The 20,253-nt window shown below is 36.2% G+C and overlaps 1 protein-coding gene across 1 annotated transcript in view; it reads left to right on the top strand.

The window, feature by feature from the left end:
* OTUD7A (OTU deubiquitinase 7A) overlaps positions 1 to 20,253 on the top strand; it is a 414,523-nt gene that overhangs the window by 321,127 nt on the left and 73,143 nt on the right. Inside the window, exon 8 of the mRNA XM_074236215.1 lies at positions 15,215 to 15,316. Coding sequence (XP_074092316.1) covers positions 15,215 to 15,316 — 102 coding nt within the window. The remainder of the gene's footprint in view (positions 1 to 15,214; positions 15,317 to 20,253) is intronic.

Genomic DNA, 20,253 nt, shown 5'->3' with positions numbered 1-20,253 from the left:
TGAGAAGAACCTCTGAAAAATAGACTTTTGAACTTCACCACCTTAGAAATAGGTGGTCATTGAACTCACTGATCTCATTTTCATTTTGTTTTCTCGAGTAGCAACTAAGTTTATAAAGTTCTTTTGCTGCCCTTTCCTGAATTTATAAGTTTGCTACTATCATCACAGAACATACTGAGGAGGAGTATATCCATAACACAGGAAGAAGCAAAATGGAGCAAATAAGAAAATAGCTATTCCTTCTGTCCTGAGTGTACCCCAATTGAGTGATCCATCTAGCCTCACGAGGGAACCAGGACTGAAATCAAGTAGAACCTCACAAAAATTCACATCTCATCTACCTTTTTCTGTATTGTAAAGGTGGATCATGGGAAAAGGCAAGATATGGGCTAAGGGAAGAATTTACAATGCTTTATTTAAACATTATTTAGTTATTTCAAGAGAATCTGAGTTGTGTCCAGACTCAGTAATTAGAAACTTTTATAAACAAGAAGAATTGGTGGCTTCTTATCCTAAGTATATCTTCCCAATATCATAGAACTTTGACCTTCTAAATCATTTATTCCAATAACTTTATTTGACAGATGAGGAAAATAATACCCAAAGATGCTAATGACATGTCCAAGGTGACACAGCTAAGAAGTGGCAGAGCCAGAAACATTTTTTGAGCATTTACACATCACTTAAAAGTTTGCAAAGTGGTTTATAAATACTATTTCATTTGCCTCTGACAACAAGCTTGAGAAATAGATCCCATTGTGATCATTAAACATATGAATAAACTGAGGCAGGCAGAGGTTAAATGACTTGTCACACAGTAAATCTCTAGGCTAAATTTGAACTCAGGTATTCACTCTTGGTCCAACACAATATTTGCTGTTCCACCTAGCTACCACAGAGAGTAAAAGGACCCCAGAGAACAAACTAAGCATAAATCCTAGATATCTTGACTTTGCAAGGCACCATACTTTGACAAAGAAAAAGCTATCAGGTAACCTAAAAGAGGAGCAGATGTCTGTAAAAGGAATGCTGGCAGCTAGAGATTTAAAGTTCAAGTAATCACATATACCAAGGAAATTGTCAGCCCCAATGATACTAAAAAGAATAAAAAACTAAATATTTCTAAAGAATTCTTTTGAAGTAAAAAATCCATCAACCTGTGGAAGAGTTTGGAAGTATTTTCCCAAAATATCTTCATACCCTCTTATTTTTATTTCAAATATTTCTGCACCTTTAAAAGATGAAGGGTTTTTATCAGTCAATTGACAAGTATATTGGGAACCCCAACATGGTGCTAGGTTGGAAGAGAGGATGTAGGGCTCATTAGTAAATAAAAATGTATTGAATTTATTTTAAAGAACTATTTTAAGCAATAAAGTATTGTTGCTGGCAAATATTACCTGACTTACAGACTCTTTACTGTTTTTCAGCCTGAAAAGCCAGATTCAAATACATATATCACAAATATATCTTTAGTGAAGAAAATTCAGTTTATTATGAATGTCATAAATGTCTCCCCTCCCAGAAGTTTCATTAGGATCATGAAATCATATATACAAGAATTAGAAAGTATCTCACAGGTCATCTTGTTCATTCCCCCTCCCCCATTCTACAGATGAGGTTAAGTGATCATTGAGGTCATTATATCAGAAGTAACAGAGCCACTACTTAAATCCAGACCCCTAAGTACAGCAATGTGTCCTAAATAGCAGTCCTTGAAGCAGGTCAGCATGTCTCTTAGCCTGCCATCAACATTCATAGCTTATCAAAATTCACAAGATGGTATCAAATTTCCAAGTACATGGATTAGCATTCACTTCCCACTTATCTATAGTTGTTTGATTTCTGTGTGTGATCCTGTTGACTCCTGGGGTACATACTGTCTTTGTATCTTGTCTGGGGTACATATCTTTTTATTTTGGTGGAAGAACTCAGAGTAGTTTCCTCTGTAATAAAAGTCCTAGATAGAAATGGCAGAAAAGACTTGAAATCTTCAAAGGGACTTGAAATAAAATAGTAATTGCTGCCATGGGTCACTAGGTCTGAGGACCTGCTTATGGTAAAGAAGACAATAGAAATTTATTAGGCACCTACTATACATATTTGTGTGTGTGTGTGTGTGTGTGTGTGTGTGTGTGTGTGTAAAATAGACATTGTGCTAAGTACTGAGGATACAAAGAAAGGCAAAAGACAGTCCCTATTCTCAAGAAACTAATAGCCTAATAGTAGAGACAAAGTGGAAACAACAAAGTACAGAAAAGTTATATACAGAATAAAAAAGGAAATAATCAATAGAGATATTGGGAAAGGAAGCCAAGTCTCTTAAAAGTGAGAAACAGAGCAACTAGGTAGCACAGTGGATAGAGCACCGGCCCCAGAGTCAGGAGTACCTGGATTCAAATTCAGCCTCAGACACTTAATAATTAGCTAGCTGTGTGGCCTTGGGCAAGCCATTTAACCCCATTTGCCTTGAAAAAAAAAAGTGAGAAACAACAGAGCTCAACATTATTCAAAAACTTTAACAGAGCTGTATTATATATAAGTGGCTTATCCTAGCTTTGTTTTATGAAGAAACAACTTCATACAATGTAATCAAACTCAACTATAAAGTTATAAAATTCCATTGATGTCCCTAGATTTATAAAAAAATTGTCCCAATTGAAATAATTGCCCCCAAGTATCACCTATCAGAATGTCTTCACAGTTCTAATTAAGCAGAATTTTATTTTGGGTTTTTTTCCTTGTAAAAAAAATCACATCCATCCTTTACTATAACCACAAATTAATGATCAAAATTAAAATTATAGCCAAAATTTTTAAAAAAGCAATTATGATATAATCTTAAGCAATAATAAAGATGAACACAGGAAAAGTATTTCGAGGTCAGAAAGGCCTTCCATGTTGGAATTCAAGCTCTACTTACCAGTTGACCTTAGAAATATTCCTTCCCTTCTCTGACCCTCAGTTTCTTTATAAGTAAAATGAAGTGTTTAAACTAGTTGACTCTAAAGTCCTTTTCAGCTCAACCTCCAAGGAAAGAATATAGATATATGAAAACAAAACAAATGCATAAAAAGAGGAGCACAAAACAGCATAGAGAATGCAACATCTTCATTCCACAATTCCAAGACTAAGTAATTTAAAATGAAGAAATCAGTCACGTACTCTCTTCACTAAATGTCGAACTCCTTTGTCCAACTTTGCAAACTGAACAGAGAAAATGGGACAGAAACTTTGACTTTAGTATATTAGTGACAATGATAGTTGCTAACTCAATTCTTTCCACCACTTCTCAGGAAGTTTATTTTAATAATGGGATCATATTTTCTGTTTTTCTTATCAGACTGCAGGCAGTGTTTCAGATAGAGGCATTCTGAATCTCAGTCCTTATAAATAAATGATAGCCTGAATCTATATCATTCTCCAAATACAGCTGCTCTGTGAATGTGTGGACAAATCTTTTCATTTTCTGCACATGGTATTGCCAGATGTTTTTCTTTTCCCTTGGATATCCCAGAGCACCCTGTACCTCTAGGGACAATATTTCATTATTTCTTATATTTTCCCCCAGTGTTTTAAACTAAATGTTTAATAAATCTTTTATAGATTTTAAAAAATTCAGACTCATGAAATACATATATATATATATATATATATATATATATATGTTGAATTTCTCAGTTACTCAAGAATTATTTATTCATCTCTTCCTATCATTTTCCCTAATGGCTACAAAAAGGACCCTGAAGTATTTGTGGATTTTAGCACTCCAGACTAGCTATCCTCACTACCTTCATTTCTTCTCCTCCCTCCTCTTCCTTCTCCTTCTTCCTCCCTCCTCCCTCCTCTTCTTTCTTCTACTGCTGTTGCTGCTCCTTTTCTTTCTCCTCATTTTCTTCTTTTTTCTTTTTCTTCTTCATATCGTCTTCCCTCTCTTTTCCCTTTCTCCTCCCTCCCTCCTCCATCCTTCCTTCTTTTCTTCCTTCCTTTCTTCCATCCTTCCTTCCCTGTCCCTCTTCTTTCCCCTTCTTCAGCATTTATAGAGCATATACTACATGCCAAGCATTTATGCTAAGTGCTTTATAAATGTTATCTCATTTGATCCCCACAACTCAGATTTGATTTCCCATACCAAAATACTCTAGTTTCCTCCATGACTAGTCCTCCAGACTGATGTATAAGTAGCTTTAATGATGCCCTGAATTGATTTAGAGTCCACAAGTTAATGAAAACAGAAAGAACAAAATAAAGAAATTGCACGTATATACATATACAGATATAGGTACTTTAGCAAATCTAAGAAGTATATATATTTTACAGAGTCATTATTAATTAGGTTCTGTATTATATACCATTAATATTCAGTGAATATGTTATTGATTTATTAAAGATTTTGCTAGACAGTAAAGGACAGATAAACAGATGGATGGCCCAAGACTTTCACTGGAATTCATATAATATTAAATGAATCAGGAATAGGCCTCTAGTGAATTGAGTGAATTCTTTATGGAAGCTCAAAGAAAGAAAACAATTTGTAGTGAGGAAAAGCAAAAAAGACAATATTTGGAGTTAGAGAACCTGGTTTCAAATCACATCTTTGCTGCTTTTTTTTCACAGACAGATCACTTTCCCTTTTATTTGCTGTCAGTGCCAGCAGACAATATCAGAGCTTCCTTACAGACTGGGATTTATGATACTGTGTAATATATATATATATATATATATATATATATATATATATATATATATGAGTCACATGAGGTGATAGAAAGACCCTCACCAATAAAATCACTAGTCTATGAAAGCACTGAAGTTATTCAAAGTTTGCAATGATTTTTGCACTTGATTTTAGTGTCTTAGAACATATTCATCTTAAAAATGAAGAATTTTGGGGAACTCCAGAGAGAAACTAGAGATATAGTTGAAAACAATAAATTCTTGCCCAGGATAGAGATTTGTGCTTGCCTGGGAGATATAGAATTGTCCTAGCAAATCTTTAGCAGGTATTTGTCTACTCAGAGAAGTTACAGTGCTCAGGAGGATGTGATGCCTACCTCCATCTATATAGAAAAGAAAAAATCCACAAATTTATGTTATTGTTAGGGGAGATAGTTAAGATTTATAAATAAAAAGGAAGGAAATTGATAGTTTCATTGAGAACAGTATAGATGATAAAGGGTCCAAGAAATTCTACTGACAGACAAGAAAGAAAAGGAAGAAAGGAAAAGAATGGAAGGAAGGAAAGGAAGAGAGAGAGAGAGAGAGAGAAAGAGAGAGAGAGAGAGAGAGAGAGAGAGAGAGAGAGAGAGAGAAATATTCAGATTAACAAAATTTCAGATGTGTTTTCCATAAACAAAGATGAAGTAATTTGAATTTGAATTTCAGTTGTAACATTAAGGAACATTCATTTGAATCCTGGGTTTAGAGCTTCAAGACATTATCTAATGGATAATTATGGATAGATATTAATAATAAGTGATCAGCTAGATGATGCAGTGGATAGAGCACTAGGAAGACTCCTTTTCATGGGTTCAACTCTAGCCTCAAACACTTACTACTATGGGCAACTCAGTTTCCTCATCTGTAAAATTAGAAGAAAATGGTAAATACTCCAACATCTTTGCCAAGAATACTCCACATGGAGTCACAGAGAGTTAGACACAATTGAAAATTAATAATAGGTCCTATTTATACAATGCATTAGTTTGTTTTCACAACCTGAAAAAATTAAGTATGGAGAGGTAGGTATCAGTGTCCCCATTTTACAAATGGAACTGAATCACAGAGAGTTAAGTGGCTTACCCACTAGTTATACAACTAGTTTCAAAATCTGGACTCAAACCTAGATCTTTTTAGTTGAATTCTCTTTCTACCCCCACCCCCCACACACACACACACAGCAGAAAGAATATAGGTCTAGAAGTCAGAACAAGCCTAATTTCAAGTTATTTCATGTTTCTCTGTAAATCCCAGTAGAAGGTGTTACAAGGGCTTCTAAGAAGGGAAGGTGGGAGCGGCTAGGTGGCGCAGTGGATAAAGCACCAGCCCTGGAGTCAAGAGTACCTGGATTCAAATCCAGTCTCAGACACTTAATAATTACCTAGCTGTGTGGCCTTGGGCAAGCCACTTAACCCCATTTGCCTTGCAAAAAACATAAAAAAGGGAAGGTGAACATGGGGTACAAAAGAGAGGAGAATTCAACTTCTAAGATAAGTCCTAAGGAGTTGCCTGAAGAAGAGAGGTTAAATGATTCTCAAGGATAGTGTCAGCTGCTTAATTTGAACTTGGGTTTTCCTGCCTCTCCCATACACAAACAGAAAAAAAAATCTAATATCCTAGGCTTATTGATGCTGGGGTTTTTCCCATTGTAAAGTAACATAATATTTTGTTGAAACTGGCCACACTCTATCACTTTAAAAGAGGGATAAATGTTTCATTGGGATAGCTCGACTAAACTAGAATTTTTTTTCTTTTTCCTTATTTTGCCAAAGGTAAGACAAATTAGTCTCGGGGGTCATCCACAAAGTATTTCTCTTTGACACATTTGATTTCCCCAACTGAACTCTACCTTGAGAAAAGTGACTATCCTGAAGAAAAAATTATGTCAATGGGAAAGTCTAGCATGTTCTCTTTCACATTTGAATTGGGTCTTTCTGTGAATAGGTTTTCCAGCCTTGGTTACAGTATTTTCTTCTTGTAATCCTCCCTTAGTGAGTTGTTTTCCAGGCTTTCTAGTATCCAGACAAACTTAGAATCCTTCGAGACTGATGGGAGACAGACACCCAAGTAAACAATATGAATAGAGACCTATTTAGAAGCCTAGTTTTTGAGGTTATGATTTTCCAAACATTCATTCCTATCCTCAGAGAAGGAATTGTAGATTTCTAAGTGATGGAATGACCATCATGAAACATTTAGCAATGTCTGGAATGTGGTTTATGAAATGGGTTGTGCCACATTTCCGTGGGAGGATAAGTAGCAGAAATGGTCCAAGTTTTGTAACTGAAAGTGTATTTTTTTTAAGTAACCTATTGAGCTCTTTAAGCTCTTACAAGATGGAATCTATGTTTATGTAGTATTATGGGGAGAGAACCCAGCAGAGTATTAGGTAAAATAGGTGACTGATGAAATTTCAGTGATTTTAATATTAAGTGAGTGACCCTGCCATAGTTCTCACTCTTCTGCTGGATGCCTCCTATTTAGTACAATTACCTTGAATGATTTTGACAGGGAGTAAAATGTTGATGATAGCAAGGGTTTGCAGGGCTGTGTCTTTCCCTTGCAAGAATATGCCTGCTGAATTATAAGGGACTTAATGATATTGAATTGCTTGTATTCCTGCATTGGAAGATAATACTAATAACTCATATGAACCTTCCCATTTATTAGAATAGTTAGAAGGAGCTTATACACACAAGGCACAGGAGGGAATTGAATTTGAAGGTGTAATATATTAAAAAGATGGAGTCAATGGTGGAGAAAGGAAAAGGAAAGGTAGAAGGGGGTAAGTTATTTCACATTAAAGAGGCAAGAAAATGCTTTTTTTCAGTGGAGTGGAAGTTGGGGAAGGTAAGGGGAAGTGAGTGAGCCTTACTCTCATCAGAAGTGGTTCATTCAATTGGGTATAGAAATCTATCTTACCCTGGAGGAAAACAGTAAAAGAAGGGGACAGGGGGAAGGGGAGGAGGGGGAATACGTAATAGAAGAGAAGGAAGATTGTGAGAGAGAGTAGTCAGGTACAACACTCTTTTGAGGAGAGCAAGGGTGAAAGGAGAAAGAGAATAGAATAATTGGGGGTGGGGTGTAGGATGGAAGGAAATATAGCTATCATTAGCAACTATGGGAAAAATATTGAAGCAAATTTCTCTGATGAACCTATGAGAAAGAATGTTATTCATCCCAAAGACAGAGTTGATGATGTCTGAATACAGACTGAAACATGCTTTCCCCCCCTCACTTTATTTTTCTTGAAGTTTCTCTTTCTTTATGGAGGGGGGTATATTTACTTTTACAACATGACTATTGTAATAATGTTTTTCATGGCTACATGTTTTTAATCTGTACCAAGTAACTTGCTTTCTCAATGGAGTGAAATGGGATGAGAAAAAGGGAGAAGATTTGGAACTCAAGGTTTGGAAATAAATGTTGAAACTTGTTTTTGCATGTAGCTGAAGGAAAAAAAATAGAAATAAAAAAGAACATGCCTGCTACTCCAGTGTAGCCTATTCTGTCTCTTCCTTCTTCCTTCCAACTAGCCTTTACACTCCTTGAAAAAACAGAGACAGATTCTAAAATGACCCAATTCTTTTGGAAACTGACTCTGTCTCTCCAAGTTCTGCATCATTTGCATAACTGTCTACATGTTTTTATCCTAATCACTGATAAAAATGTTAAATACCATAAGGCCAGGTGTAGATTCCTGGGGTACTACACTAGAGACTTTCTGCCATCTTAACATTAAAATATTAGCTTGAGGCAAGCAGTTCAATTAGAATTCTTTTGCAGTAGTTTAAATGAGAGATGATAAAGAGTCAGAATTAAGGAGATAGCTTTATGAGTAGAGAAAAGGGATGGCTGTGGGTGTTATATGGGGTAAAGGATGACACTGAAGTTGAAGGCCTGGGTGACTGGAGGATTAGTGAGGCAAGAAGTGTGGAATAAAGATTTGGGTTAGGAGGAGTAAATAATGAGCTTGGTAATGCAGATCATAAGCCATTCTTACTAACCTCTCCTCTATGAGTGGCCTTCTAGCCTCTCCACTGATTGACTCACTCTGTCCCACAAAAAATGCAGTGTTGAGGAATGCCTACTGCATCCCTGGGGACACAACTTAAAGTGTTAGGGATTGTGGGATCAGGCAGGGAATTTTGCCTATGTAGCAAGCAAGTTCTAATTAAATAATAACCAGCTAGAAGGGTTTGCAAGCAGAGGATGCCAGCAGTGAGAGGGGGTCAATGAGTGCATTTTGAACTATAATAGGTAAAGGGAATCCTTGGAGACAAGCACAACATTGGTTATCTTTGATGGATTGGGCTGTCTATCCTCTTATTCTCCAGTTGATCACACACTCCTTAGGATAATGCCACCATCCCCTGGGATACACAACCCCTATTTTAGAGAATTTAGTATGAAGAAGAATAAATGAAAGAGAATCCTATTTTTATGTAGTCTAGATAAAACAGCTTACTTGGATTCTCCCAAGATCTTTTTTCTTTAACAAATAATTATCAATTAAATGACAATATGTACAAAGCTTTATGTTAAGTATTAGAGATAAAAAGAGAAAAGGAAATAGTCTTTGCCTTCATGGAACTTACATTCTACCAAGGAGAGAGATAAATAATCATTAAATAGAAAGTATTTTCAAGAATGTAGGAGAGCAGAAGCGGCTCCGCACCGGCCCTGGAATCAGGAGTACCTGGGTTCAAATCCAATCTCAGACACTTAATAATTACCTAACTGTGTGGCCTTGGGCAAGCCACTTAACCCCATCTGCCTTGCAAAATCCTAAAAAATAAGAATCTAGGAGAGCTAGTGATTGGGGGATGGTGGGCAGATCCAGAAAGGCCTCCTTTTTCTGTTGTATGCATCTTACACCTATTTTATCCCTTTGTTCTGAAGTTTGGTTGGCAAAGTTTACCCAGTATTTCATCTTTATGGCCTTCAGCAGGAATAGCTATAACTCTAAATGGTTTTATGATGCAAAGTCTCTAAGCTATAAAGTGAAGTCAGTTCTTTATAGGGAAAGTTGTGGTTATACAGTCACTGAAAGAGGCCAGCATAGCAGACTGCTACACTGACTAATACCAAAAACTATCAGAACCTGGCCTTTGTTGGCAAGTTTGGACTATATGACGACCAAGGGGCCTTTCTTCTGAGCTTGCCTTGAAATGACCAAAACTTCCCTCAGCAGAAACAGGTAGAAATCATAAACATAGGATTAGAGTCCCTAAAGTTTGTTGAAGGATCTGAATTGTATATAAAGATTTGAGGTTTCCCATTCCCTTTGTCTTGTTGCCAAATATAGAGTAACTTCAGATATATCAAAACTTTTTAAAACAGATCCCCTTAACCTGCACTGTATATGGAAAATGGGTTCAGGTTAATTTTGAAGAGAAAAGATAGATCAATTAATGGAAATGTGGAGGGAAATCAATAGCATCCCACCCCAGCACTAGCAGAATTTTATCCCAAACTAATTCAACTTAGAAGAGTTTGAAGGAGGATGCAGTTGAAACCATTTGGGGAAAATTTTCACAAAGAGATTATTAATTAAATTATAAAAGCAGCAGGCAACAAATACAAAGTACAAGAAAAGTACTTAATCTTAATAAAAGTAACTTTGTGGGCCATTGTGATGCTTCTTGAACACTTCACTTTGGGACAGTCCTAGCCTAAGAACACATAATGTCTGAAGGTAAATTTCAGGGTTCTTAACATCCTCTTCCTTGTCATTAAATTTGAAGGCAGCTGGCACTCACATCCCACTAGCTCTACTAGGGACAGTAGCTGGCATGTTGGTTATAAAGAATAGCAAATTCCTATACAGGAATTTGGAAGGGAAAAAAAGGTCAAGGGAAAATGGGAAAAGGAAGCATTTTTAATCTTAACATGATCCCTTACATAAAATGATAGGATTATTGATTTAGAGTTGCAAGGGCTTTCAAAGCCATTAAATCGTCCCCACATTTTCAGATAGGAAAATGAGGCCAAGAGAGGTTGTGACTTGTCAATGCATCCTACTCCCTAAAGGAAGCAAAGTTTGTATATTTAGATTTATAAATGAAGCATGTGATGAGCTGCCAGTAATACTTTGAGTATCCAGGAAGAATTCTTCCTTGTTGTCCCTACTGGCATTTTAACAGTCAGCCCTCCCTTTTCTGAACATTTCAGAGCCTTGTTACTAGAGTCTAAATTCTCCATTACTTTGCTTTCCAAACACTCTATACCCTTCTTCTCTCCCCTCCCCAACCCTCAAAAAAAAAAAAACCAAACTAAAGCAGCTAGGGAATCTGGAAGACTTTAATTTCAGCATTGCAGCCATTCCTTTCTAGAGACCAAGCAAAGAGAATGAGCTCAGAGGTTTGTTTCACCTTCACCCTCGGTGCTTAGAACACATTTCAGCAATTTAAGATGCCTTCTGTAATGATGATCCCCAAATGCCCTTCAAATACATAGGATTTTTTCAAATTTAATTTTTACAGAATTCCTACTGACCCCCAAACCCCTGCCTTTGGAAATTGTAATTGAAAAAAAAAGCAGTCCCATCACAATCTCCAGGGGACAATGAATCCTCTTCCCCTTATATGAAACCGACTCCCAGCCATCAATTGGATGCTTTTTCTTGGATAGTCACTAATGTCACAAATTGCTATATAATTCTTTTTTTGAAGGAGGGCACTCTGGGTTCATCTTGCCTCTCTTTGTATTTTATTTTCTGGGAACTTCCAAAACTGTTCTCCTAAGAGCAGTTGCCATGGACAGGGCACTCTCTTGACAAAAGGCAGGCTCCAATTTGGGGCTTTCCTCCTGATATTCACCTCTCAGACAAAAGTAGACAGAGGTTATGTTGTCCTGAAAAGAAATTCATTTTTCAGTCTGTAAAGTCTGCTCACTACATGTTAACCATATTTATTGATCTGGGAATTTTTATTTTTCCCCTTGTAATGTAAAGCAGGAAGAGGCTGTAATACAAATGTAAAGTTTGCCATCAGAGCTATGCTTTGGGGGAAGACCCTGGGATTCCTGACATCTTTGATTGGAATCTGGAACATCATTGACTCCTATTATGGTATGAAAGTTGCATAATAGAAACACAGAGACTAATAAGTGGTTAGAATATTCTGCTATTTGACTCCTATAGGACTCATCGGGCCCAGAATATATATTTTCTGATGATGAATTTAGGGTTCATCTTTTTTTTCCTCCCTTCATCCAGAAAAGGAAAAGGACTGACTTTCCCCAGAGTACTATTATCTGCTTTGCTCCGACCCCACCCCACCCCATTTATTGTATAGCTTAGAAGTGCATCTGTACTTTAAAATCAAGATTTTCTAAAGCAACATGGAGGATACTGGCCTCAAAGGACCTGGGTATGAACTTCAGCCCTAATTTCTAGCTATGCAATAGTGGATAAATCACTTAACCTCTCTGGCCTTCCTTGAATTTCCCATTTGTAAAATGAGATTGCCAATATTTGCATTCCTTGACTCACAGGGCTGTTGTCAGGAAAATGCTTTGTTATCCCCACATTTCTACATAAATGGGAGCTAGTCTGAGTTTCTCTGAACTATGTTTTTCTTCTTCCCCAAAAGAAATATTTTACCTTGTCTTTTTTTCTCCTATTATCTTCTATCTCTCTCTCATACAAATAGAAAAAAATGTCTTTAATCTGGAAGACTATTTTATTGCTGATGAAAAAGACATAGAGAAATTCTGTGAAAAACTCAGTAAACACCAAAGTAACATATATTTAATATTTGGGAACTTCAATACCAAAGTGAATATAGAGAAGGAAGATTTTTTTAAAGTCTGAAAACATGACCCAAGAGTATGAAATGAGAGAGAGGGCACAGAGAGATCAAGTCTCAAAATATCTAGGAGAGCAAAAAATACCAAAGACCTGTGGGGGGAAAATTGCAGGCCTTATTCTTATTCCAAAAAGGGCAGCTGAGAAATTTTAATATGATTCACATGCCTACTTTCCTTTTCTGTAAATTTCTAATGAGAATGATGTAAATGTATGTGATGTAAATGTAAATGCATGATGAAGGTTTGAGGAGGAGTCGAAAAGTTTGATAATGACAACCTATAGTAGACTGTATCTTTCCAATCACACAATTGATGAAAAGAAAAATAAAAGACTCCTTTGTACTTATTATGTGACTATAAAAAAGTATTTGATGCAGTGGAACAAATGTTATATTCAGGTTTCTCTTTAACAAAGCATTCCTCAGAGATGAGCAGATTTAGAAGAACATTATACACCTTAACAACAACATGGGGTGATGATCAACCTTGATGAACTTGCTCACTCCCTCGGTGCAATAATCAGAGATAATTTTAGGGGATCTGTGATGAAGAATACTATCTGTAACCAGAGAAGGAACTGTGGAGTTTAAATGAAGACCAAAGATTATTATCTTCAATTGTTTAAAGTTGTCCTATGTATTGCATAATTTTGCTATCTCTAATGTTTTCTTTCTTCCTTTTGGATGATTCTTCTCTCAACACATTTAATTTTGATCTGTGCATATCATGGAAGAAAATATAAAGCCTATATCAGATTGTCTTCTGTTGGGAGGAGGGAGAAGGGATTAAGAAAGCAAAAAATTGTAAAATTCAAAACTTTGCAAAACACTATTGGTAGACACTACTATTGTAAGTAATAGGAAAACAAATAAAATATTTATATATTTAAAACCCACTCCTCAGTCAGATGCCAACTCAGACAAGATTCTTTGAAAGATATAACAACTGTAGACATTAACTTTATTCAAGGCTTTCTGATTATTAAAACAAGAAGATCGTTGCAAAAAGGTCATAAACAATATCTAGGGAAGAGATCAAGAGGAAGAAGTATCCCCTAGATATGGTGAGATTTTTCAGATATTACTGTGTGTTGGATATTGGTTGCATCCAGCTACAGAGCACTAAGGAGCCCTCTTAGATCCATGTAGTTACTCAAAAGAATTGACCATACTATACTGTTCAATGAAAAAAGCACCAAGGGAACGAAGAATATCTGGATATTGTGGACAATACATAGACTGCATCAAGCAGGGATAGGTATAATTTATCAGTGAAAATGTGTGTGTGTGTGTGTGTGTGTGTGTGTGTGTGTGTGTGTGATATTCTTGTACAGAGAAAAGCAAGGCTGATATATTGTCCACAGTACTTATGGTTGTATGTATTCATGTATATCAGACAGATACAAAATGAACTGAGTTGGACCCAGAACTGAACAAGAAGAAAATGAACCAGCTACCAGTGAGGTCCTTTTAATGCCCCCCCAAAGCTTCTCCTTGAAACAAAGGCCCATCTTTTAAGTATCTTTATACTACTAATGATGCTATGACTAGGAATTTCGTATTCCCTGAAGAATCTGAATTGTGGGTCTTTCAAAGGGCAATAAAGAAGCATACAGTGAGCATGATGAGTTCTCTGTGATGTATTACTGATGAGTAATTGTACAGGAGAAGTTGTCTCAAAGATGTCGTCAGAAAGATATATTGTCAGAAAAGTAGGTGCTAGTGGGAATGAGAGACAACCAATGAGCAACCCATATGCTCCTTTGCTATTCACACAGTGTCAAGGAATCTAGTGGGAGGCATTGGGCACATCATCTGATGATTAAGGAAAAGATATAGACAAGAGCTACATAGGATTAGATGGGGTTAGGTTGTATTCCATACTGCTGGAGGGGATATCCAATAATCCATTGATATATCTCCTATACCTTAGAAGGCTCTGAACAAATTCTTATTAACTGACCACCTAATTTATAGTTTTGATTACAGCTGATAATTAGTTCAATACTCCTAATATGCTCAATATTGGAATTCAGCCAAGGCTCCAATTCTTTGCCACCACAAACAGGGCTGCTATGAATATTTTTGTTCTCTTCAGGGTATAGACCCAGTAGTGGTATTGCTGGATCAAAGGGTATGCACATTTTTGTTGCCCTTTGAGCATAGTTCCAAATTGCTCTTCAGAAAGGTTGGATGAGTTCACAACTCCACCAACCATGTAATAGTGTCCCAGATTTCCCACAATCCTTCCAAACAATGATCATTATCCTTTCTGGTTATATTGGCCAGTCTGTAGCTCATTCTTTTCTTAGTTTTTTTTTGTTTGTTTGTTTTGCAAGTCAAAGGGGTTAAGTGGCTTGCCCAAGGCCACAAAGCTAGGTAATTATTAAGTGTCTGAGGCCAAATTTGAACTCAGGTACTCCTGACTCCAGGGCCGGTGCTCTATTCACTGTACCACCTAGCCACCCCAGCTCATCTTTTTCTTAAAGGGAAAAAAAAATGAGTTTTGCTTAAGAAGTTGGGAAAGTCTTTTTTTATAATCACAGACCAAAATTATTTTCTATGAAACTTTTAACTATTCAATACCTACTGGTTATCTTTGACATTCTAGGGCATGTATATTAGCATCACAACCACTGCTTCTTGGAATTTACATTGTGAATAAAGTTAAGTTTCCATTTCAGGTCGTCTGAACTGGTGGTCAACGGTGTGTACAAGTTGCAAGCGTCTTCTTCCATTGGCAACAACAGGGGATGGAAACTGCCTCTTACATGCTGCCTCACTAGGTGAGTCCAACAATGAGTAGAGAACTATAGATTTCCAAAATATTTCAGATTCTTTATTAAAGGGGCAGCTAGGCACAGTGGATAGAGCACCGGCCCTGGAGTCAGGAGTACCTGAGTTCAAATCCGGCCTTAGACACAATAATAATTACCTAGCTATGTGGCGTTGGGCAAGCCACTTAACCCCATTGCCTTGCAAAAAACCTAAAAAATAAAAAATAAAATAAATTATACAAATAAAATAAAGAGTTAAGAGAAGTCTAGTGAAGGCATAGTAAATATAGAATTTGAAATGAACTTTGGATGATGATCAGCACCTTTAGGGCAGGAAAAGAGTAAAGTATATCCAGTAGAGGGAACAATAGGAACAAATTGTTGATTCAAGAATACATGTGAAATATTTAAGAAAAATGAGTAGATCAATTTGGCTGAAATGGAGGATTTATGCTGATGAGTAGATGGTGGGAGATCATGTTTGAAAGGTAATAGAATTCTCAGGATACCAGATTAAGGAGTTGTTGTTTTTTTTTGGAGTGCTTCTCATTTTGTCCTTCTCAAGTTGTCTTTCACACAGTTGCCAAAATAATCTCCTTAAAGGCACTGACTTGATCATGTTTCTCTATTGATTAAAAATAAAAATCATTTACTCCCTACTGGGTCTAAGATAAAACACAAATGCTCTCAGCATTCTCAGCCTTCACAATCTGGTTCCAACTTACCTTTCCAAACTTTTAAAAAAAGATTATTATTTATTTATTTTTACCTATCTTTACTTTTTAAATTTTGAGTTCTAGATTGTCTCCTTTCCTACCACCTCGCCCCCACCTACAGAAAAATGAAACAATCTGATATCAATCAAATATTCAACAAGATTTACACAATATATTTCTCTATTAGCCATATTAGACAAAAAAGCAAAAAAATAAAGAAAACAGGAGAATTAAACTTCAGTTTGCACTCAGCATTCATCAATTCTATGGAAGCAGATAATATTTTTTTTTTCATCATGGGTACTTTGGAGTTGTCTTGGATCCTTGACTTGGTCAGAGTAGACAGGTCTCACAATATTGCTGTTACTGTACATCAATGATTTCCTGGTTTATATTGCTTCAATTTGCATTTTCAGTTCATAAAGGTTTTGCCTGTTTTTTTTTCTTTCTGAAACTATCCCTTGTCATTTCAGTTTGTTCAGTCATTCCTCAATTTATGAGTATCCCCTCGATTTCCATTTCTTTTCTGTCAAAAAGAACTGCTATAAATATTTTATACATATAGGTCCTATTTTTTCCTTGATTTCTTTGGGTAACAGACTTAGCAGAGGTATTGCTGTTTCAAAATGTACAATTTTATAGCCCTTTAGGCGAAGATCTAGAATGTTTTCCAGAATGGTTGGACCAATTCAGTACTCCACCAAAAATTCATTAATGTAACTATTTTTCCTCCATTCCTTCCAGCATTTGTCATTTCTGATAGGTGTAAGGTGGTACTCATAGTTGTTTTAATTTTCATTTCTTTCATCAATAGTGAATTGGAACATTTTTTCATATGACAGCATATACCTTTGATATCTTCTTTGGCAAATAGCTTATTGAGCCTATCCTTTGAGCATTTATCAATTGGGGAATGGCTCTTACATACATACACACATATATATATATATATATATATATATATATATATATATGTATGTATATATGACTCAGTTACCTATATAATTGAGAAATGAGGCCTTTATCAGAGAAAATTACTGAAATTACTGTAATTTTTTTATATTACTTCATTGACTATGGTACCTTTTGCAAAATGTAGTTTCCCTAATTATCACTTTCAATCAGCTAATTTTGCTTTTGCTTTGTCTGAAATCATGATTTACCACCCTTGCCCTCTTCATTTCATCTGAAGCTTAACAGATTCTGCTCCAGCCCTTTAATTCAATTCTCTAAAAGTCCTTCTGTCTCAAGTGTGTCTCTTGTATACATCATATTATTGGATTCTGATTTCTTATTCATTCTGGTATCTGATTCTTTTCTATGAGTTAGCTCATTCCATTCACTTTCACAGTTATGATCACTTAACTGTTCATTTCCCTCCATCCCATTTTCTTCTGTATATCCTTCTCATTCTTTCTTTTTATTTTGTTCCTCCTCAAAAGTCTTGCTTCTGACGACTTCCTCCCCCAATCCTCTTTTAATGCCCCCCCCCATTTCTTACCCTCCTATCTCCTTACTGGGAAAGATTTCAATACCCAACAGAATGTGTGTGTGTGTGTGTGTGTGTATGTGTGTGTGTGTGTATTCTTACTTCTTTGATCCAATTACAATGAAAGTGCAATCCTCCCCTCATTTTCCCCTCCATTATAAAAGTTCTTCCTTGTGTACTTACTTTATAAAAGAAAAATTTCCACATTCTACCTCATTCCCCCTTCTCCTAGTGCATTCCTCTTTTTCACCTTTCTTCTTTTTGGAGACCATCCTAATGTGATCAATTTACACCTATGCCCTCTTTTTATTATAACTTCTTCTAATTACCCTTTAAAGTAGAAGCTGCTAAATCTTGTGTTATCCTCATTATGGCTCCATATTTGAATGATTTCTTTCTGGCTGCTGGTAATGTTTTCTTCTTGACCTGGAAGCTCTGGAATTTAGCTATAATATTCCTAGAGATTTTTATTTTGGGATCTCTTTCAGGAGATAATATCATATAGATATAGATACTATATAGTAAATATAGTAGATGGTATATATCCTTTCAATTTCTATTTTACCCTCTGCTTTTGGGATGTAAGAACAGTTCTCCTTGATAACATATTGAAATTTGATAGCTAGGATCTTTTATTGATAATGATTTTTAGGTAGACCAATAATTCTTAAATTATCTCTCCTATGGTGTTTTCCAATAACATATTTCAGGTTTTCTTCTTTTTTTAACTTTTGATTTTGTTTTATTGTTTCTTGAAATCTTTAGTTTCTGCTTACTCAATTTTGATTTTTTTTGTTTTGTTTTTTAGGTTTTTTGCAAGGCAAATGGGGTTAAGTGGCTTGTCCAAGGCCACACAGCTAGGTATTAAGTATCTGAGACCAGATTTGAACTCAGGTGCTCCTGACTTCAGGGCCAGTGCTCTATCCACTGTGCCACCTAGCCACCCCTCAGTTTTAATTTTTAAGGAATTATTTTATTCAGTGAGTTTTTATGCCCCCTTTTCTACTTGACCCAATTCTGATTTTAAAGAAGCTCTTCTTCAGTAAATGTTTCTGCCACTTTTATCATTAAGCCAATCTGTTTTTAAGAGGACATTTTCTTCAGTATTTTTTTCCTTACATCACTTTCATTTCTTTCCTCTATCATGTATTTCTTTCATCAAGTCCTCCAGTAGTTCTTGATAGTCTTGGGTCCAATTAGGATTTTTCTATGAAGCTTTGCTTGTAGCTGTTTTTGCATTATCTTCTAAGTTTGTGTTTTGACCTTCCCTGCCACCATTTTAGCTTTTTATGGTCAAGTTCATTTTGTTGCTGTTGTTTGCTCATTTCCCCAGCTCCTTTCTTTACTTTGAAATTTATGCTTAAATTTGAACTCTGCTTACCCTGGGGTGGGGGTGGGGGGTAGAAAACCACTGTGCCAAGTGTAGGTATTTTCATGCTACCATTTACAGAGCTGGTTTTGAGGGGTCAACAAATTTTTGTGTTTCCAAGATGTTGTTATCCTAAGAGAGATGTGGTCACTGCTCTCCAGCTCTGTGTTCCAGTCTTTATCCAAAAAGTGCCCCTGTTCCCCTGCAGCCTCAAGTATAGTGTTCCTCTTGGCCTCAACTGTGACCAAGTTCATTGACTCCTCTAGTTGCAGGGTCTGGTGTTTGTCTAGTCTTGGAACTGTGACTAGGACCCCTGTTCCCCTATAATGTATTGTAAGCACTCCTTTCTGTCCTAGAACCATAACTCAAAATTTGCTTATGGGCAATAGAGGTGCCATTCAGCACCAGTTACCATAAGGACCAGCAGAAGGCCCTCTGTAATCTCTTTCTGACCAGTTGTCCAGCCCTCTTGCTATCTGGGAACTGAGAGCTTCAGAAGCTTCTACTGCTGCTTTGGTAGCTGGCTCCCAGGTCAAGAGCTAATGCTTCTGCCACACTCAAGATCTGGGCCCACTTCAGTGTTACAGACCTCTCCTATGGATCTCCTATGTTGTCTTAGGTTGGAAAATGTCTCCATCTGAATTCCAAGATTTGATTTGAGGTATTATTTCAAAGTTGTTGGGGTTTTGGGGGGAAGGGGGAAAATGTTGGAAGAATTCATCTACATTCTGACCTTCTTCAGAAGCAAAAACTATCCCTTGACTTCAAGATGCTACCAACTGTTTCTATCCATTTGTATTGGGCTCCCATACCAGGAACACACCTTTTCTTCATCTTAGCTTTTCCAAATCCATTTTTCTTCAAGATTCAACTCTAGTACCACATTCTCTGTGAAACCTCTGACTCTTCTACTCCATCTTCCCCTTTAAATATTTTCTTTCACTCCTCAGATTTTCCTGAAGCAGTTTGTTGATATTTATTCTTTTCCCATCACTCACTACCTTATATGTATAGATTATATATATATATATATTCCACTTTTTAATAAACTTATAGTTATATACAAATATAGATGCTTTACCTTATATGTTTATATATAATTATATATGTTTATATTCTTCCTACACTGAATAGAAAATATAAGTTCTTCAAAGAAAATGATTTGTCATCTTTATCTTTGGTTCCCTTAGCACATATCTTTGCATATAAGAAGCACTTAGTAATAATTTGCTCTATTGAATTACCATTTCATCTTCAGTCAATAGGAAAACATGTAAGGTTTTGATAAAGCAGTCTTTGGAAGGTTAGCTATAGGCACTTTGAAGAATGGATTGAGGGGTATGAGAGAAACGAGAACAAAGAATCCAATTAG

This window comes from Macrotis lagotis, chromosome 4, assembly GCF_037893015.1.
Source record: "Macrotis lagotis isolate mMagLag1 chromosome 4, bilby.v1.9.chrom.fasta, whole genome shotgun sequence".
NCBI lineage: Eukaryota > Metazoa > Chordata > Mammalia > Peramelemorphia > Peramelidae > Macrotis > Macrotis lagotis.
This window is presented reverse-complemented; position numbering and strand designations above follow the sequence as displayed.